Source organism: Thunnus maccoyii, chromosome 13 (genome assembly GCF_910596095.1).
Source record: "Thunnus maccoyii chromosome 13, fThuMac1.1, whole genome shotgun sequence".
Classification (NCBI taxonomy): Eukaryota; Metazoa; Chordata; class Actinopteri; order Scombriformes; family Scombridae; genus Thunnus; species Thunnus maccoyii.
The window spans coordinates 31039129-31057320 of NC_056545.1; the positions used below are offsets into that span (position 1 = coordinate 31039129).

General features: G+C 39.1%; 1 protein-coding gene across 2 annotated transcripts in view; it reads left to right on the plus strand.

Moving 5' to 3' along the window:
• alcama (activated leukocyte cell adhesion molecule a) overlaps positions 1–18192 on the plus strand; it is a 73592-nt gene that overhangs the window by 46189 nt on the left and 9211 nt on the right. For both annotated transcript variants that reach the window (XM_042430831.1, XM_042430830.1), the window contains exons 3-10: positions 677–896; positions 2500–2564; positions 9884–9971; positions 10574–10744; positions 13534–13658; positions 14149–14281; positions 16889–17001; positions 17714–17837. In XM_042430831.1, the coding sequence (XP_042286765.1) occupies positions 677–896; positions 2500–2564; positions 9884–9971; positions 10574–10744; positions 13534–13658; positions 14149–14281; positions 16889–17001; positions 17714–17837 (1039 nt within the window). The remainder of the gene's footprint in view (positions 1–676; positions 897–2499; positions 2565–9883; positions 9972–10573; positions 10745–13533; positions 13659–14148; positions 14282–16888; positions 17002–17713; positions 17838–18192) is intronic.

The following is an 18192-nucleotide window of genomic DNA, read 5'->3' on the forward strand; positions in this document are numbered from 1 at the left end:
AAATGCAAAAAACCTGCAGTGTAGTTGCACAGATGTGTCTTTGATTCTTGATTTGCCTGCAGCATCTTCTGGAGACAGTCTGTAGTGTGCAGTAGTTCTCTGGTTCTAGCAAAATGTGTACACACTCACCCTGAGGCGACACACCTACTGTAGGACTGCTACAATAACCAGCTGACCTTACAGTATGAGAGAGTTAGGAATATGAATCTATGAGAGGACAATTTCCTGTCCAGTTTCCATCCTTCTCATACATACAGGTACTGAGGAAGTGCTAGAGATGCTCATGTAACTTGAGGGTGAAACTATGAGGAGAGGATTTGTTTAAAAGCTTGTGTCTTTAATGAAACATCCTGAAAAAAAATTAAACTGAGCTCTCCATTTCATATAATCTCAATCTAAAATGCATGGTTAATATGAATCCTCATAATCCCCAGTGTTATTAGACAGTATCAATGAGATCAATTATATCCTGTCATGCTGAATCTACTAATATTGCATGAGACAAAGTGACTTGGCACTGTGTACTTCTTCCAATTAACATTTGTTTTGCACTGTGTTACCACCTTACTGTGGAGGTTTGTTGAATGACAGGTGTAGACTGTGTTCTAGAACGTACATTTTATAGTACAGATTTCATTTTCTGTCTCTTTTCTCTGTCTGTCTTCTCACATTTCAGGAAAAAGACGATGGCACTCCTGGCGATCTGCTGATCAAACATGCACATAAGGACAAAGAGACAGTTCAGGCCACTGATGACTATGCCCAGCGGGTCCACATCGATGACAAGTTCAGCCTGCTCATCGACCAGGCCTCGCTCAAAGACCAGAAGACCTTCACCTGCATGGTGGTGTCAAACTCCAACCTCATGGAGTACCCCGTCTCTGTCGTTGTTAACAGTAAGCTTCATATTGACACAAAACACTGAAACAATCTTTATTCTTACACCTTGTAACGTAAATGTTCTGGCAATTTAACATCTCGGTGTCGTTTCTGAGTAAGTGACTGAATCACTTTTATGTAATGAGTGTTGGACCTGCAGGTGTGAACTGCTGTCAGACTAAAGACTGCAGCAGCACAGGGTTGAATACACACAGAGAGAGAAACGCACATCTTGTTTAGCCTGATTAAGATCTCTGTAATTATTGTTATCATCTCCCATGCTCAGAGAAAATACAGTCAAACTGACACACTGCCAACGAGCCAATTTCACATTGTTGAAGAGATTTTTCTCATATCAGATTTTTTCCCCAAAAGAGGTCAAAACAAGAAAAACTCATACAGTCACAAAACTAATCAGAGCAGCACTCCCTTCCTGTTTTCATTCATGCCAAGCGCAATTATAAATATCCAGCAAAACAATTTACATACAGCCTGTAAGTTAATAGGAATTAAATGAGAGTCCAACTTAATGTCCTGTCTTTTTATGCACGTTATAAAATAAGCAGTAGAATTCTTAATCAACGAGGAAACTGATGAGAAAATATGTTAGAAATTTCACTGAGAGAAGTGAGGGTGAGTGTCCCTCACCCTCACAATGGCCGTTAATTAAGGCTTCAACAGCAATATACATAAGATCCACAGTGATGCAGCCTGTGAGAGAACAGAAATCACTCTTTACTTCATGTTATTACTTTATGACTTATTGCTGTTCTCAGCAGCGACACTTGTCTCTATCCACAAATGTCCTGTCCTGTCTGAAAAAAGACATAAAAGAGACCAACCATTACTTAGAGAGATAGATGGATGTAAGGCTTTCTATGTCTGAAAGGGCTCTAGAGACTGTCATGTCACTTTTGTAATCTTGCATCTTTCAAAATAAAATAAATAAAATAAAAATACTGATATTTATTTATTGCAGTCTGTAGAAGTGTCTTATGCACAAATAATTTAGTCCTCTTCAAACATTAAAACAGAGATCAATACATTTTTGTGAATTGTGATGTTGTTTCCAGGAGGTCACTGATGTAATATTTATAGAAAATCATTAGCACTAACTAATTAACCAACAACAAAAGACAATTACATTCGTTATTGGAAGATACATAGGTGATATTTGGAGGCAGCTTTGCTAACAAGCAGCTTGATTTTAATTTCATTAAAACTCAGTGCTATCCACTCTGGATTTGTCTCTTTTTGTTTCCTCTCATATGGTTCTTAATTTGAATTTCACTCCCCAAAACTGCCCATGTATCACCTGCTAATGGGCTTTGCAAACCCAAGCTTGAAATAGGACATGAAGAGACTAGCTCAATATTAACAACGCAACAAGTTTGCAGCTGAGCATTTAGATGAACTGGGCTGTCTACTTGCCAGTTGCTGAACATTATCAGTGATATACTTGTGTTTGTTCCTATTGTGCCCCTTACTTCTGTTGTTTCAAAATGATTGACAGTGTGAAAAAAAGAAGGAAATGTAAACAACTTTTTTTTTTCTTTTTAAATTTTAGCAAGCAACACTTTTCTGATTCCAAAGCGTGATTCTCTCCTTTTGTGTTTACAGAGAAACCATCATCAGTAAATATTACGGACAAGCCTGCCGTATTACAGAAGGACAAACCAACACCGGTGAGATTCACTCAAGACTTCATTTTAGTGTACAGTCACCAACCATGACGCATTCAGCTGAAAGTCACCAGTTAACACGGTCACTGGGTAAACCAAAGCACCTGTTTCGGTTTAACCAGTGACCGTGTTATCTGGTGACTTTCAGGGGAATGTATCTTGGTTGTCGTGGTGATGGCAGCTGTTGAAAACGTGAACAGAAAATGTAGGTGTCCTCCTAAAGTCTTAAATTATTGCATGTATGTACAGTATATATTGGTCTGGTCCTTTTTGTATTACATTATGTAAATTAAATGGTGACGCCAACAAGAAACATTCACATTTCCTCACGTAGTTTTCTGAAATCAATCTTTTTAAATGGCTTGCTTGAGATGAAATGTTGAATCTCATTGCAGTGTCCACACTGACAGTCACGGTCACTAGTTAAACTGAAACACCTGCTAACGATCAAAACGTTAAATCAAAACGTTAGATTAAAGCGGAATCATGCTTGACTTAACATTGATGACATTAGAAAGTGCCCGCCCATTAAAACACGGCCGGTTACTTTCCTCTGGCGCCTGGACTAAGAAGCGTGAAGCTGTCCCATTAGACCCTGTGAATTCTGCACAGTTAATGTGTGTATAGTCTGGAAGTCATTTTTTCATGGACTGCGGTACCTGCAGTGTTCAGCACTGAATGTAAATACTGCGTTTATCCACTTGGGGAGCTGCTGTTTGTTTGATTGAGCTCGAGAATTTCCTATTTTCTGTACCACTCTGCACACATGATATGAAAACCAGATGAGGGAGAGTTTTGCACTCTGTCACTGTGTTTCCTGGCTGAAGCACACTGGAAACTGTTCATTTACACAGTTGTCCAAGCAGCCAGAGGCATTACAGGAAGTCAAGAACAGAGCGAAAAGAAAAAGACCAAAAAAAAAAGATTTTGTGCAAGATTTTACACTTTTGTACTGTAGTCCTAACTAAAGCTTGCATTCATGTTAACAGATCATTTTCTGGTTTCATTCAGTGCAGCATATTAGTGTATGAAAATTAACTTGTAGGGCCTGAACACATTGCAACAAACAACTTCACCTCTCTATTTTGGTCAAAGTTACGTTACTGTCATATGATGCTGTAACTGTGAGCAAGGACTAATTTGAGAATTCTGACTGTTGGTGCATTCAAGGACACTCTGACATTTGAGATTTGAAAGTCAGATGCTAAACTGCACTTTTTTCTTTTGATAAAACAACCAAATTCACGCTGTCCTTTTCACAAGATCCGTGTTTGCTGCAGTTTTGTCTCCTAGATTTGATTTTCTGACATCACAGCTCATTAGTTAAATGTTTTCTGGCCGACAACCTTTGGTTTTTGGACATCAGGGCATTTGTAAATACGCCAGCTAGGAGAGTTTTGAAAATGGTCTCTTCCCGCAACTGCATTGCCAACATTAACATAACTTTGCAATGTTGTTTACTATGATGAGTTATCCATCTCACATAAGTTGGAAGGATTCACAAGTTGGTTTTCACACTGTACTGAAATGAAGTGAAACCAGTTGCTGCCTTTCAGGTGAGATCTGAAAAGATGGTGTGATTTGGTAAGTGGTTCAGCAGTAATACATAACCGCCAGTATGGTCTTTAGGTAGATGCTACTTTATTCATTTCTCCAGTCCTGCAAAATGTAAACTAATAACAGGAAAAGAGGTCTTTTGGTGTCAATATGCACCATCTGACAGCCATGTCCTCAGGTTTGGGCACCTCTTGGCTGTGAACAGCTTATTGTAAATGTAAGATTTCCTTCATTCAGCAGAAGTAAATAGACATGGTTATTTTCTTCACAATATGAATGTAAATCCAGACATCAGTTGTTTTTCTTAATTATTAGCTGTTCAACAAAGCTTAAAGCAAAAGCATTTAGTGTGGCTGCCACTTCTCTGAGTTTAGGAGAGGATATACGACAGCTTACTGTGTCACAGTGACTTAAAGCCTACTTAATTTTGTGCTCAAAGTTCAAAAACTTAAGCTGTTGCCAAAATCGGTTGTAACTCACTATTTTTTCTTTTTATGAAGGAGACGTCAGGTTCATCATAGCCTCTTTTCCAACTTTCTTTTTAGCAAAAGTAGCATCTCATGTTTTATCCTTGAAACACATTGCAGTGCAAACGCTGTTGTGTAACTAAACTATTTGACCGTGTACGATACATCAGAATTATTGCTGAAATAGCATCAGTGTGATCTAATCACAGAAACGGCTTCACCAAATCACTTTCAAAATATTTAACTGAAGGTGCTGTGCTTTGCATGCTTTTGCAACCTCGTAGAACCGGTGCGTGACCAATGAGGAGGATAATTTACAGACACTATAAAATAAAGCAAGATGTCATTGCTTTGGATAGATGATCCATCAGAAAAGAAGCCATTGTCCGTTTTCACCTATGCATTTCACATACTGTATCTCTGCTACTGACATGTAACCTAGTCTATATAGCTAATGCTGTAGTAAGTGGACAGGTTAGACTATAATATCACTACCATTCTGACACATGGCCAGTGTGCTAGACTGGCAATCTGGTTGCCATGGTATTGGATTACATCCGACCACAACTCTATTCTCTGTTTGACAAAGAACATTAACCGTTAAACAGGAAGTAACAGTGGCTGGAGTGGGGCAAATCTGTTTTATTAGACTATAGTATTGTTTTTACTTGTCATGTTACTGAACAGAAGTTTTACACACATTATATGTTTCAGGCACCTTTTTATCAGTTGTGATACAGTATATTAATGCTTACACACTTCATTTTCCATTGGAGTTCCATTGGAGTTTTGCCAGGCATAGTTGATTAGAGATTTGTTGAGCTGCAGTGAAAGTAGCACTGTGGTAAAAAATGACTGAACTCAGTATCAACGTGTATTTTATGGTTGCTATTAAAACACTGACATGCAAAACCACAACAAATGTTGATGGCATGTGCACAAATGTATCTCTGGGCTTTAAGAACAATGCATACCTTTTTAAAAATCTGAACTTACTTTGATTCATAGTTAAACACCCACTCCTGCAAGAATTTCTCTCCTTATTTTGCTGTTTATTTTCATTCCCTGAACACACACACTCTCGCATTCACTCCAGCGAGTATCTCTTGAGAAAACTTTTGAAAAGCTGTGGGCAGCACATTCACAGCGGTCATCTGCCTCCTCTCTCTCTCTCAAGCAATGCACATTTCTTCCACCACATGCAGTATATACACATTTATTATGGATCAATGACTGCTGCTGCCTCTAGTGGTATTCCCACCTAAAAATTCAGGTACTATTGAACAGCTTTGAGCATTTTGTAGTGAGGGGAGGGAGACAGGGAGAGATGAAGGCAATATGAGAAAAAAAAAGTGGGAGTGGAGGGATTTCAGTTTTGATAACTTGTGAGAGATGGGAGATGATGGAGCTTCACACTCACGTGGAATTCCAAATTAGAGGAAAGTGTCATGTTGCGTGGTGGAGAATGCAGAAAGCCTTAACTGTCTGAGCCATGGGATATCAGAGGTCACGTTTTCATTTGGTTGCAAAAATCAGTCGTGAACTTAGCCATGCTTTTCAATTCAAGTGTTAATGCTTGATGCGTGCTGTACCAAGCTTTTGTTCCTGAAAAGCAGTATCAGGCTGGTGGTGCCTGCAGTTTCTGAAGGACAGAGTGATCTAGAAATCAGTACTGTGAAAGCCTATTACTCTTGAAAGTAAAGGAACAGCAAGCTCACATCAAAGTCACACATTATACCAATTTAGGGATGACATACTGTCTGCAGCAACTCTAACCAGACTCAGTTTTGCTCTTCATTTGTGTAATTTGGAGCTGAAGTGATCAATCAGTCAATTAAATAGTCAAATAACTGATCGTTAAACACTTTAGCTGCTTAAACTGCATTATAGTGTGTTGTAAACCATTTATTAACTGCTTATATACTGCTTGTAAATGCTGAACAGGGGGGTTTAAAGTAAAGTGAATAAGGAAAACTTAGTTTACTGATAGGAATCTGACATGAAGACATAGTGTGCATCTTAATAGTATTTCAGGCAAACTTAATTCATGACCTGAAATGTAAGAGATTTTTGTTTGAGGCTCATCAACCTGCTGTTCGTAACAAGGTGTGTGTGTCTTTTTGTGTGGTGGTTTTCTGCTCTGTGGTTTACGTGCGTCAGACACCAGACAGATTCTTGTTGGTGGTGCTTGGGTCAAGCTAATTGACTGAAAGTGACAGAAACACTGGAAGCGTACATCTGTGAATGACATTGTTTTTACACTTTTACATTCACAGACTCAGGAAAACAGAAGCTACATTCACTGATTGCTTCTCTTGGTGGGTTAGACTAAGTTCATTAATAAAAGAGTGTGTCATCTGCAAAGTGTAGAGGCAGATAAGGTAATGACTCGTTACAGTGTCGGAAGATATCTCCTGACAGGAGTCACAAAGGCAGACGTGTATCTACATTTTCCAACAGTTACTGTGACTTCTTCCTTCGCACATTAAGAACTTGTATGGGATAATATAAGAAATGTTACTGAAGGACATTTTTAAACACCAACATACAATACATCTAGAAAGAAATTTACGAAAAGTTCAAAAGTTTGACTAGAAGAGAGAGGAGATGGTGTAGATGGAGCTTATCTTTTTACATTGAATGTGATGGGGGAAAATGCATTTGAAAAAAGAGTTGATCTGAATAAGAGAGAAGAGATAAACATTGTACTTGGATGGCAGCCCGTGCTCTGAGTTGCTCCAGTAAGTCATTTAAATGGAGCTCTCCTCCTGGACCTATAGTATGTTAAAAGCTCTTTGTATTACAGTAGGCTATTGGATGATGGATGGTTGTTGTGGGAATTTTTGTTATCTGTCTCAGACAGCACATTCAACCTATCTTCTCTCCTCCTGTGGTCAAGTTAAATAGCAGTGTATTCTCCAGCCTTCCCCATAGATCAGACCATACAGTACACTCAGTAAAGTGTTTTTTAAATAAAGGATATATAACACAACTGACACTGTGGAATTTAAGCTGTTGTAATTTGTCAATGGAGGGAAGCTAAAGAGGCTGTCTTTGCATGTCTCTTGCCAACAAAAAAGCCACAGTACATACACACACACACACACACACACACACATACACACACACACACACACACACACACACTTCTCTCTTAAAGGTGCAATCACCTCCTGACTTTTCCTGCTCCACATCACATAATGATCACAATATACTTGCAGGGGTTTCACAGGGTTGTTGATCAATGCTGACAACTCAACAATTACTTCAATCACTTTCTGCCCTGTGCTCTGCTTTGAAACAAGAACGCTCCACTGTGCATTGCATTTCAAGACACTCACATTCACTCTCCACCTATTGGCATTTTCAACGGCTCAGTGATGGACGACAGTGTTATGAACAAGCAACCAGTGTAAAAAACACAAACAAACTACAAAGCTGAGAAGCCTCAAGCTGAAAACAGTAAATGCCAAAGCAGTATTATTATTCTGGTATTCAGCATAGTGATATATTACCTCCTTACAATGCATTCCTGCTGGATGTCTGCTTTCATTAACTATGTGACCTGTTGCTTTTTGAAAATGGCAATGTTGGTGATGTTCATTCGTAATGTTGACTCATAGCTCAACCACAAATCAGCTGACTGTTAGCTGTGAACACTATCAGCTAGTACGTTATCTGATGTGACGTATCAGACCCGTCAATAAACAATTGAGTAAACATGTGTATGACATTATTACACTTGTTTATGTATTATTTACAAGCGTGTAATGTGGTACCATCTGTGTGACATGGACGTCACTGACAGCAGTCCTAATCAGATGTTGACACAGTACAGATAAGTGCATGTTCCACCATTTATCATTCAGTCACCACGATTAGAGACACAGTATCCCTGCTCTGTGATAGCCATGGAATTAATGTGTGGATCTGATTCTGTTCTGATAGAAAGATATGCCTTTAGCTTGGTTATTTGTCCCTTCTGACTCTGTGGGTGTCTCACGTGGACCTACTTAATGACCGACAGCAGAGGACTGGTTGTACTGGGCAGCTCCCAGTGTGAGTAACTATATGAATGTAAAGCATAGAGTGACTGCAATAGTGCATTTTGGTATAAGTTGACTAAATGCTACCTCATGCCTAGAGTCTTTAAACAGTTGTCATTTCATTTACACAAGTTGCCACAAGTTGGATCAAAATATTTTGACAGTTTTGTTTTATGAAAAATGAAAGCAAGACTAGAAGATGAATATGAACGTCTGAACGCATGAAAAGAAGTATCTCTTCTAGCCTGATGTGTTGGTGAAGGATGAGAAGATGAGTCTCATTTTCTCAACACATTTGAAGTATATGCATCATTTTAAAAAATGAATAAGGTTGTCTGCAGCACCAAATAAATATTACATTTCTAAGAATGTCTCCATTGCAAAAACTAGTCAATACTAAGATAAAAAACGAACACGCCTACATACATACATTAAATGCATACATGAATAAGTTAATAAATCTACCTATATTTCCCAAGAGAAGAGTCCACGTTTGTGGTGAGTCACGTTCACTCGGGGGCAGGAAGAAGCACAGGATATGAAACCAGGCAGTTTGGTAGAAGGAATGTTCTTATGACTCACTCTTTATCTGGTTCACACACAGCGTATCTCTGCCACCGTTGCTGACCTTCAGTCGTAAAGATGTAACAGCGAGACAGTGTGCTTATGAAAACAAAAACTAATTCATTCCTGAATGAGGTAGTTGTTTGTCTTTTCTGGCCTGCGTCCAACATTCTCCTGTTAATGTTGGAAAGCAGAGGTTACATTATAGAACCACACAGAGACAGAGAACAGGACGGAGAAATTAGGTCTTCGCTGAAATTGGTTTTTAGCTGGTGAAAGCAGGTATTTTCTGCAGTGTTACTTCCACAATTATTATTTTCATGGTGAAATAGCCTCTGAGATAATATTCATTCTACCATACACACTAAAAAACACACAAACATGTTAATAATAGAATAATATTGATGTTCTTGTGTGAAATCAGATAAAATTGTAGCAATGATTCAGGTTAAAGGCATAAAGAACCAGTTTCACATTGTTCAGTTAATTTATTATCAAACCTCATCACTTCCATACAGACAGTTGATACTGATGGAAATACTGATAAATTGAAATAAATGTTTCTGCATCTGCTTCTTAGCATTTTCAATGAAATGCCTGAAATTTGTTAAAATGTGAATGAGTTGTGTAGATATTGTTGTATAATTTTTCAGTTTTTCTGTTTTATTCCCTTTTCTGTTTTGTTCAGGTGGGAACATGTATTGCGGCAGATGCAAACCCCGCAGCTATGATCACTTGGAAGAAGAACGGAAAGCCCCTGGTAGCTGATGGGAAAGGTAACGCAACGCGTGCTGTTTGCTGACACACCCAGAAACTATCCTAGCAGTCACACCACACAACAGGCTGTCATACAGAGATCTCCCTGGGGGCCAGCAAATGTTCTTGTACAGTGACAGGAAAGTGAAAATGAAATCTGTCATAGTGTATCATATTTACCCAAGACAATAGCTTAAACAATAGACAATAGAAAGATATCATTCACTGTTGTTTACTTGTCACGTAAGGATGCAGTAATATGATGCTGCACCTTGACTTTTGTCATTTGAATTTTATCTACTCCTGGATCAAACAGTAACAGGTGGAGTAACAGTATGTAAAACAGTTTAGGGTTTGTTTAATCCTAACAGTGAGTACCTGACAGTACACAGTCACAGAATTGTTGCTGAAAGGCAACTTACGCTTCAAGACTTTTCTGGGTTTACTAACTTTCCATCACCTGGACTGGTACAATAAACCTAACCCATCTGGTTTTGCAGTTCAGCTAAACCAAAGAAAATTGTTTAACCTGAGGCTGAATGCTCCACCTCCAGTGCTCAATATTCTGTACTTGTGTTTGTGTGTGTGGTTGATATCTACCTGTCCATTCCTTCCTCCGCAGCTGTTGTGATCACCTCCAGCACAAAGCTGGATCCAGCCACAGGCCTATCCACCACCTACTCCACCTTGCAGTATGCCGCCACCAAGGAAGACATGGATGCAATCTTTGTCTGTGTGTCCACACATAAGCTGATCAATGAGGAGACTGAGCTGAAACCCTTTCCCATTCACTGTGAGTGGAATACAGCGCCGCCACCAGGCTCCATAACTGTATTACACCTTCTGTTTTTTCCCTTGCCCACATACACTAGGTTGTCAAGAGGACTGAGGGCACTAAGGTAGAGGTACATCTTCAACTGGTAGATTCAATACTTATTTAGTTGTTGTTTTAATGAACTGACACTAGGGGCATGTTTATTAAGGCTTTTCAGCTCTGTTGTTAAAAACTGTGTTTGTCCTTATTTACTAAAGGACCACACTGATGGCCTGTTATACTATTTTTTTAATATGTTAAGAGCAATAAACTAGTCAAAGGAGTTCAATCTACCACACTTATTTTTCATATCTCATACGATCACTGATCTTTTAGATGAGGTGACAAAATTAGGCTATTCCCCTCACAGTTTGTCCTCCAAAAGTGTCTCTTCAACTAATACTTCAGGTTCAGCAGACTTATTTTATAACATATCATTTATTTAGCACCACTTTATTCAAATCGGAATGACTGCGGATATTCAATTCAATTCAAATTAAATTACATTATTATATTTATTCATCCCCTGTGGGCCAGTTGTCTCCCTATTTATCTGTGTTGTGACTGGCTTGATCACATCACATCAAAAAAGGAAGGTGCACACAGCAGCAATCAGTTAAATTAATAATATATTAAACATACCCCAAATAAATAAAACCATGAGGTGTGTAGTGAGTAGTCAGTAATGAGCATGGTGTTGAATGCTATATAGAACTGTATATACCTAATAAGTGTTGCATTTTGCATCAAGAAAGGAGAAGCCAAGCACACCCCAAACTATCCAAGCCAAAGAAAACAACCGTCCATTCCCATCAAAAACATCAAAACTTGAGAGCGATATCAGTTGGCTCTGTTTTTTGTCCTGATATAAAACTGAGGTGATGAAGTGTTCAGATCAGTCTGATCAGCTGCAGCATCCAATCACTGCAGATGTCCAGTAAGGGTGTGTGTCAGATTGATAAAAGACTTCAGTGAAGGATGGTCTCTTGAATCCCCACTCAAGCCTCCTTCAGGCAGCCTCCTCACTCTTCCAAACAGCAGTTAGGGAATTGAGACGTCCTTCATGATGGCGGATCAGAACGATTTCCGGGTCACCTGAGGAGTGAGAGGCCATGAAATAAGATAATGAGAAGCACCCAGAGGCACCTAACACAGACAGTCCAGGGTCAGCACATCTACCAGTTATTTGTGAAAGACTATTTCACAAGGTAGTAAAGGACTGGGTTGAAATGGAAAACACCTGTTAGTCCTGAGACTAAATATATTGTTTGTTTAAGCTGTAGAGTGGTTAAAAACATCCTCATAAGAAAAAGAATGTAAAAATTTCACATATAAAACTCAGTTCATTGCAGTCTCCAAGATCAAGCTATGTCCATGACCATTTACATGTGGTTGATTGAGACACTGAAGACTTACCAGCTCACTCACTGCCAACACTCAACCAGAGCATCAGCTGAATGTCTAAAATGCTTCCCCATAAATAATTCATACACCACACACACCATGATTCAAGATAAGAACAACACTGCTCAAACGTCCTTCTGATTAACGTAGTTAAATAATGAGTTGAATAAGTTCAATGGAATGAACTGAATGAAATCATCTCAATACTGGACTGATTGCCTGACAATAGCAGCTCCTTTAATTCACATGTGGTAATAACGCTAAGCGGTGACTTTCCAGCTGAAAGGCAGCAAACTGATGATTGATTGATGAACCAACTTAAGCATTCATTTTATAGAGGGAAGCCAATCAGGGGTCTAGCTCTGAGATGTTTAATGCAGTTAGTATGAAATTGCCTTGAAACAGTGGGAATCTTTGAGATATGTTTCTTTAATTTGGTCATACATATATTATGTGTATAATGAAAGGGAAATTTAAGCTCCTGAAATAGAGAACCCATCTCCCAAAGCACCTACAGTGTAGCAACAGAGTCGATTACCAGTAAAAAAGCTGCTGCCTAATCCAGAACTGACTTGCTATATAAACAGAACAGCAAATGTGGAGTACCTGATGCTTGATGGTAGGTAATGACAACATACAAACTGACATATGATACAAGAACAACAAGACCTCAGATGTTGCAAGGACACTACAAAACATGTATGCATGTAGACAGTATATAATACAAAATGTATATGTATTTAATTGCTGTGTGTTGTCAGTGCTTTGTGGTTGTCTTTACCACATGTGAAAGGGTTGCAGGCTGTGCTGGGTTGAGATAGTTGTTGATTGAGTACATGAAGGTGTATGATTGAACTTGTTATGGGAGGCGGTTTTTCACAAGGCTCTAGAAACTGCACATACTGGCGGCACGGCGAACAATGTGTTTGCTGAGCTCTCTGCTGTGGTTGGCTAAAGGATTTTTCAGGATTTGGGGGGTTTTGGGGAATTCCGTCAGGGAATTACAGTCAGTGCACTCTTTGTGTTCCTGATCACATTTCTGAACTTTGAAGAGCAGCTGCAGTGGGAGGCTTGGATCAATAAATGAAAGAGGGGATCTTGTACAGCCACGGCAGCAGCAAGTTCACTGGAGAATTTCCAATTTGTAAGCTAGTGAGGCGACTTTTCCCCCAGTTTATTCCCGTGTAAGGAGGGTGGTCTACACGCTTGGTTGATGGGGTCACCTTTTGAAATGTGATGGAGGATTATCTGGTCTGTATCTGTTGTGCTTGATGGTTGAATTGATCCACTGTGAAGGTGATTTATTTGTCAGTGGAAGGTGTCTGTGAAGTTTTGAAGCTCATGCTACCTTTTACACCTCTCAGATCCGTCAGAGAAGGTAAGCCTGCAAATTATGCCCAAGGGGCCCATCGTGGAGGGAAGTAACGTGACATTGAAGTGTAACGCTGATGGCAACCCCCCACCCAGCTCCTTCCTCTTCCACATCAAGGTCAGTCGGATCCCAAACTTCAACCTCAAGGAGAGTAGTACTGTCTGCTCTGGAATAATAGTTGGTCATTGTGAATTCAGCCATTGCTTCACTATCCAGACTGAGGCAGCCACTCATTATCACCTGCCACAAATTTTTAATACACTTTTTTTTTAATTTGCCTGAATAGAAAAGATATTATTCAAAAGGCAAACTAGAATTTGGTGACATCAGTTAAATTTCAAGTATTATACACTTTTGAGTTATTGCTATAGGTTTTTAAAATCTGATATGACCCTATATGCTTCATTAATCTGACTTTAGGTGAGGGTGTTTAATTTCAAATAATGAAGTATAAATTGCATTCTTCTTTTTAGAAATGGCTCCTGTCTTCATCCTTCCTCCTTTCTTCCTTTCTTTCTCATTTCTTGATATTATTTCAGAATGACAGAAGCTAATAGTTTCCTCTCTCCTCCTCCTCCTCCTCATCCTCCCCTTCTCTCTCTTCCAGGACCAGAAAATACTGGTGGAAAATTCGGACACATACACTTTGACCGACATCAGGAGAGAGGCTGCGGGTGAATACAAATGCTCCCTGGCTAAAAATGAGAAAATGGAGGATTCCCAAAACATGGTTGTTAGCTGTGAGTACACATGACATATGCAGAGCCTTAGCATCCTGTAGCACAACAAGGAGTGAAATCATTGCTGTGACAAAACCTCCAACTGTTGTCGACACTTTTGCCTCGAGCCAAGAAACAGCTGCTTCCTCAAAACTTCTTCATTCTCCTTCCTCCTTGATTGAAATTTCTTAACTTCCCATATATAACAATGCATTTTTATCCACTGTAAATACAGTCATGGGAGCAGGGTAATGGTAATCAAATTTCAACTTTGAGAGCCCAGCCTGGCAGGGAGGCAGAGTATGGAGTGCCAGGCAGGGAGGAGGAGAACTAATTAGAAATTTCTGACATCAAGTGAGTAAAGTGACAAAGTGTTTGGGTGGGCGAGAAGCTCAGGCAACTGATAAGCTGTTTTTTCCCTCATACCATCCACCAGCACTCCCTCAAGTAATTACTCCCCTCTTCCCAGGTGTATGTTTCTGCACTTTCAGTTCAAATGGGCCCTATGATTGTAATAAAAAATAAGTCTGACATATTTTTCCTTCTCTATGTCCCATATTGCAGCTTCAGTGCATTTCACACATCTTAAACAAAGAAGTGTTTTTTCAGCTCCCTACTTTTAAATTGAGTTTGTGACTGAGGAAAGAAAAACAGTAGCTCTCCAAATTGGAAATTGTTTAAGATACTTTGGTGAGTGTATGTTTGTGCGTGTGTCTCGAGGGAACGTGTGCTCATAGAAAAGAAAAGTTGCCGTTGCTCCGGCTAGCTAGCTGGCTGATAGGAACGTAAATGTCCTGTAACAGCTCAACATTTCCCACCTCTTTGTGTGATGTCATTTTTTTTCCACTTTCCCGCCAAAACTAGATGATGAACTTCCCCCTAAAACAGCAAGTCCTGTACTCAGATACATATACATTTTTTTTTTTTAAACAATTCACATATATTCTACAGCTACAGAAAGAAGAAGAGTAAGATTATTTAAACCCATGCTGGATGAGCGATGTATTATTATGGTGCGTCATTATTTCCAGCCACTTAATGCTCTACTTATATTAAACAGTAAATAAACAGGAAACAACAATAATGGTGGATAAGAACGTCTTGAATGTGTCACCCAAATGAGACGACATCACTAACATTTCCTGTAGAACTTCCTTACTGCTGATTAGTTTTTCCAGACTTAACAAACATGCACTTAGTGTGGGATTAATTAGTGTTTTTATTATACACTGCAAAGTAAGAACAGAACAACAAAGGCATCCATTAGTTTTGTCCCTGATGCAGTGTTTGAGGAGTCGCTATTTAGTTTTATGATGACATATGTGTGTTTATAGATTATGGATATTGTACTGACTGTAAACATACTTTAATTACTACAGCTTTGTAGCTTGCAGTGGTGTGATGAAAAAGAGATGTTTAATCTCTTGGGACTTCCTGGTCATGGTTAAATAGTTGTCTATTATACACTGAATTCATAAAACAGATGTGAATGCTGTATATGAGTTGGGAGCTCATATCTACCAGAATTTCCATATTACCTAAGTGCACCACCATGTCATGTTATATCTACTTCAAAGATGTTCTGGGGAAAACATCATGTCAGCCTCCTAGTGGTAATTGGTCTTACTATGGGCTATATGGGATTGTGGCGTTTGAGCCTGGAATCACTGCAGAATTTTGTCGACACAAACACAAACATAGCAGAAAATGCACTATTAATGCTGGCTTTATTCTATATTGTTGTCATTGTCAACAAATGCCATGAACAGACCAAAACAAATAATGTGTTAGTCCATCTCTCAACACTTTTTGTCTTCACTTCCTTGTTTCGGCACTCAGACCCAAACCCATTGTTCCCTACTGAATATGTCTTTAAGAAATGGCTCTCAAATATATAATTTTATTTTTAGTAAAAGTAAAAGCTATTTCCCAAAACAGCTTGTCACTGTAGTTTTCAGCAAATCAAACAGGAGGAAATAGTGCATTTGTTGGGGACTATTTGCAGAGGAATAACCACATTTTGGTTTTCTAGTATGTCTGGTAGCAGAACGGTGTGTGTGGGTCAAAAATAAACTTCAGTGTGTGTGTTCATGGTAATGAAGGAACACAATGGAGGTCTACAGCCCAGAGGAATAAGATATGTCAGACTTTGGATACACACACAATACTTGTTAGTAGGTCAATTTATTGTTGGTTTGGGTCTGTACATGAGTTTTGTTCACAATAAGAAAAATATATAACATCATGAGCTGCAGCAGCAAAATGTCATCTCATAAGCCTCACAGATCAATGCTCTACTCACCAAGCACATGTAGGAGGCATCACCTTGAAGCGTATAGTCTAGTTGATTTTAAACAAGGTCAGGACACAACTGACCCTGTGTTATACATGAGAAAATGCTTAATAAATGTTGTCACTTGGTTTTTTGTTAATCAGTGGTTTATTTAAAAGAAATCATTTGTCTCTCCAGAGAATAGCAAGGAAAGTGGACCATGGGACATTAGGGCGTCATGGTTAATGCATCATCGCGATAAGAGGCAGCAAAATAAATGGACACTGTGCTTACCTTCAGTTCAGTCAGCCAATATGACTCGACATAACCATCGTTTTTCTGTCTTGTTTTCTCAGACCTGGACCTGAGTCTGAGTCCCACTGGGAAGGTTGTGAAGACAGTAGGGGACACCATGGATGTGAAGATGGAGAAGAATGCCTCGGGTGATGCCGAGACAACATGGACTAAGGTAATGGGTGCTGAGGTTGGGTGTTGATCAGACAGAAGAGGCATGGAAAGATATAAGGAAATGGAAGAGTTTGCCTGTTTACTTTCTCTTCAGCCAGTAATCAAACCTGCCTGGAGAAACTCACTCTGGAGCTCTTATATACAGTGAGTAGTGGTCAGACACTGATGATTTGTTTCCTTCATCACCTCAGGAGCTGAGTGGTAATGTCAAAACATTTATTCAACACTGTGTGTCTGACAGAGAGCTCAGCCTTAACTATAAAAACCTAAAGGAAGACACATTATGTTACATTTATTGAAGGGATGGTAGATGTTCTTAAAGAGGAACTATAGTTTAAATTTTTATCTACAGACAAAAGCAGAAATCCTGGTAAGATATAGTTGATGTATTGGGTAAATTTAGACTGGTATAAAACATAAAATAAAATAACATAAGGTCATTGCAGCAGCAAAATAGGATATACTGTAGATAAAAGTAAAGCCAATAATAATATCTGAAATGAGCATGCCCATGACCCTGAACAAGAGAAGTGGGCAAAGAAAGATGGAATTGACATCTTGCATTCATGCATTTATGGAATGTCCTTGGTAGTAGGAGCGGCTGTGAGAGCAGCTTGATAAGTGCTAATGACACTGGATGAGAAAGGAATTTGTGTGTTACTGGTGCATTTAAATGTACAGGTTCACTTATACATTGTGACTCTGTTTTTCAGAATGGAGTGAGAGTGAGCAAGCCTCAGTTTGCTAAGTTGACCTTTGCTGATGCAGGACTCTACGTATGTGAAGTTTCCATGTCTGGCCTGATGCGAAAAAAGAGCTTTGAACTGATTGTAGAAGGTGAGTGTTTGTGTGTCATAGTTATCTCCTCTATTTGTGAAAAGTTTCGGACACTAAGAATGTCTCACTCTCATATGTTAGTTGTAGCAATCTTTTTTTTGAAGAAGTTATAAACCTGCCAGGATGGAGGTTCAGTTATTTCTAACCAAAATTTGATTTTAAATCTTGAAACTATGTTATGTAACATTTTAAAACTGATACCTGAGGTGTACCCTGACTGAAATGTTAAGGATACAGTATATAACACCCACACTGAGGCACCTTGAGTACTGTATCTCCACTGTCTAGTGCATCTCTCTTTCATACCTGAGGCACATTCAATAGCTGAAGTCCATAAAGGTTCCCAGCTTTCATC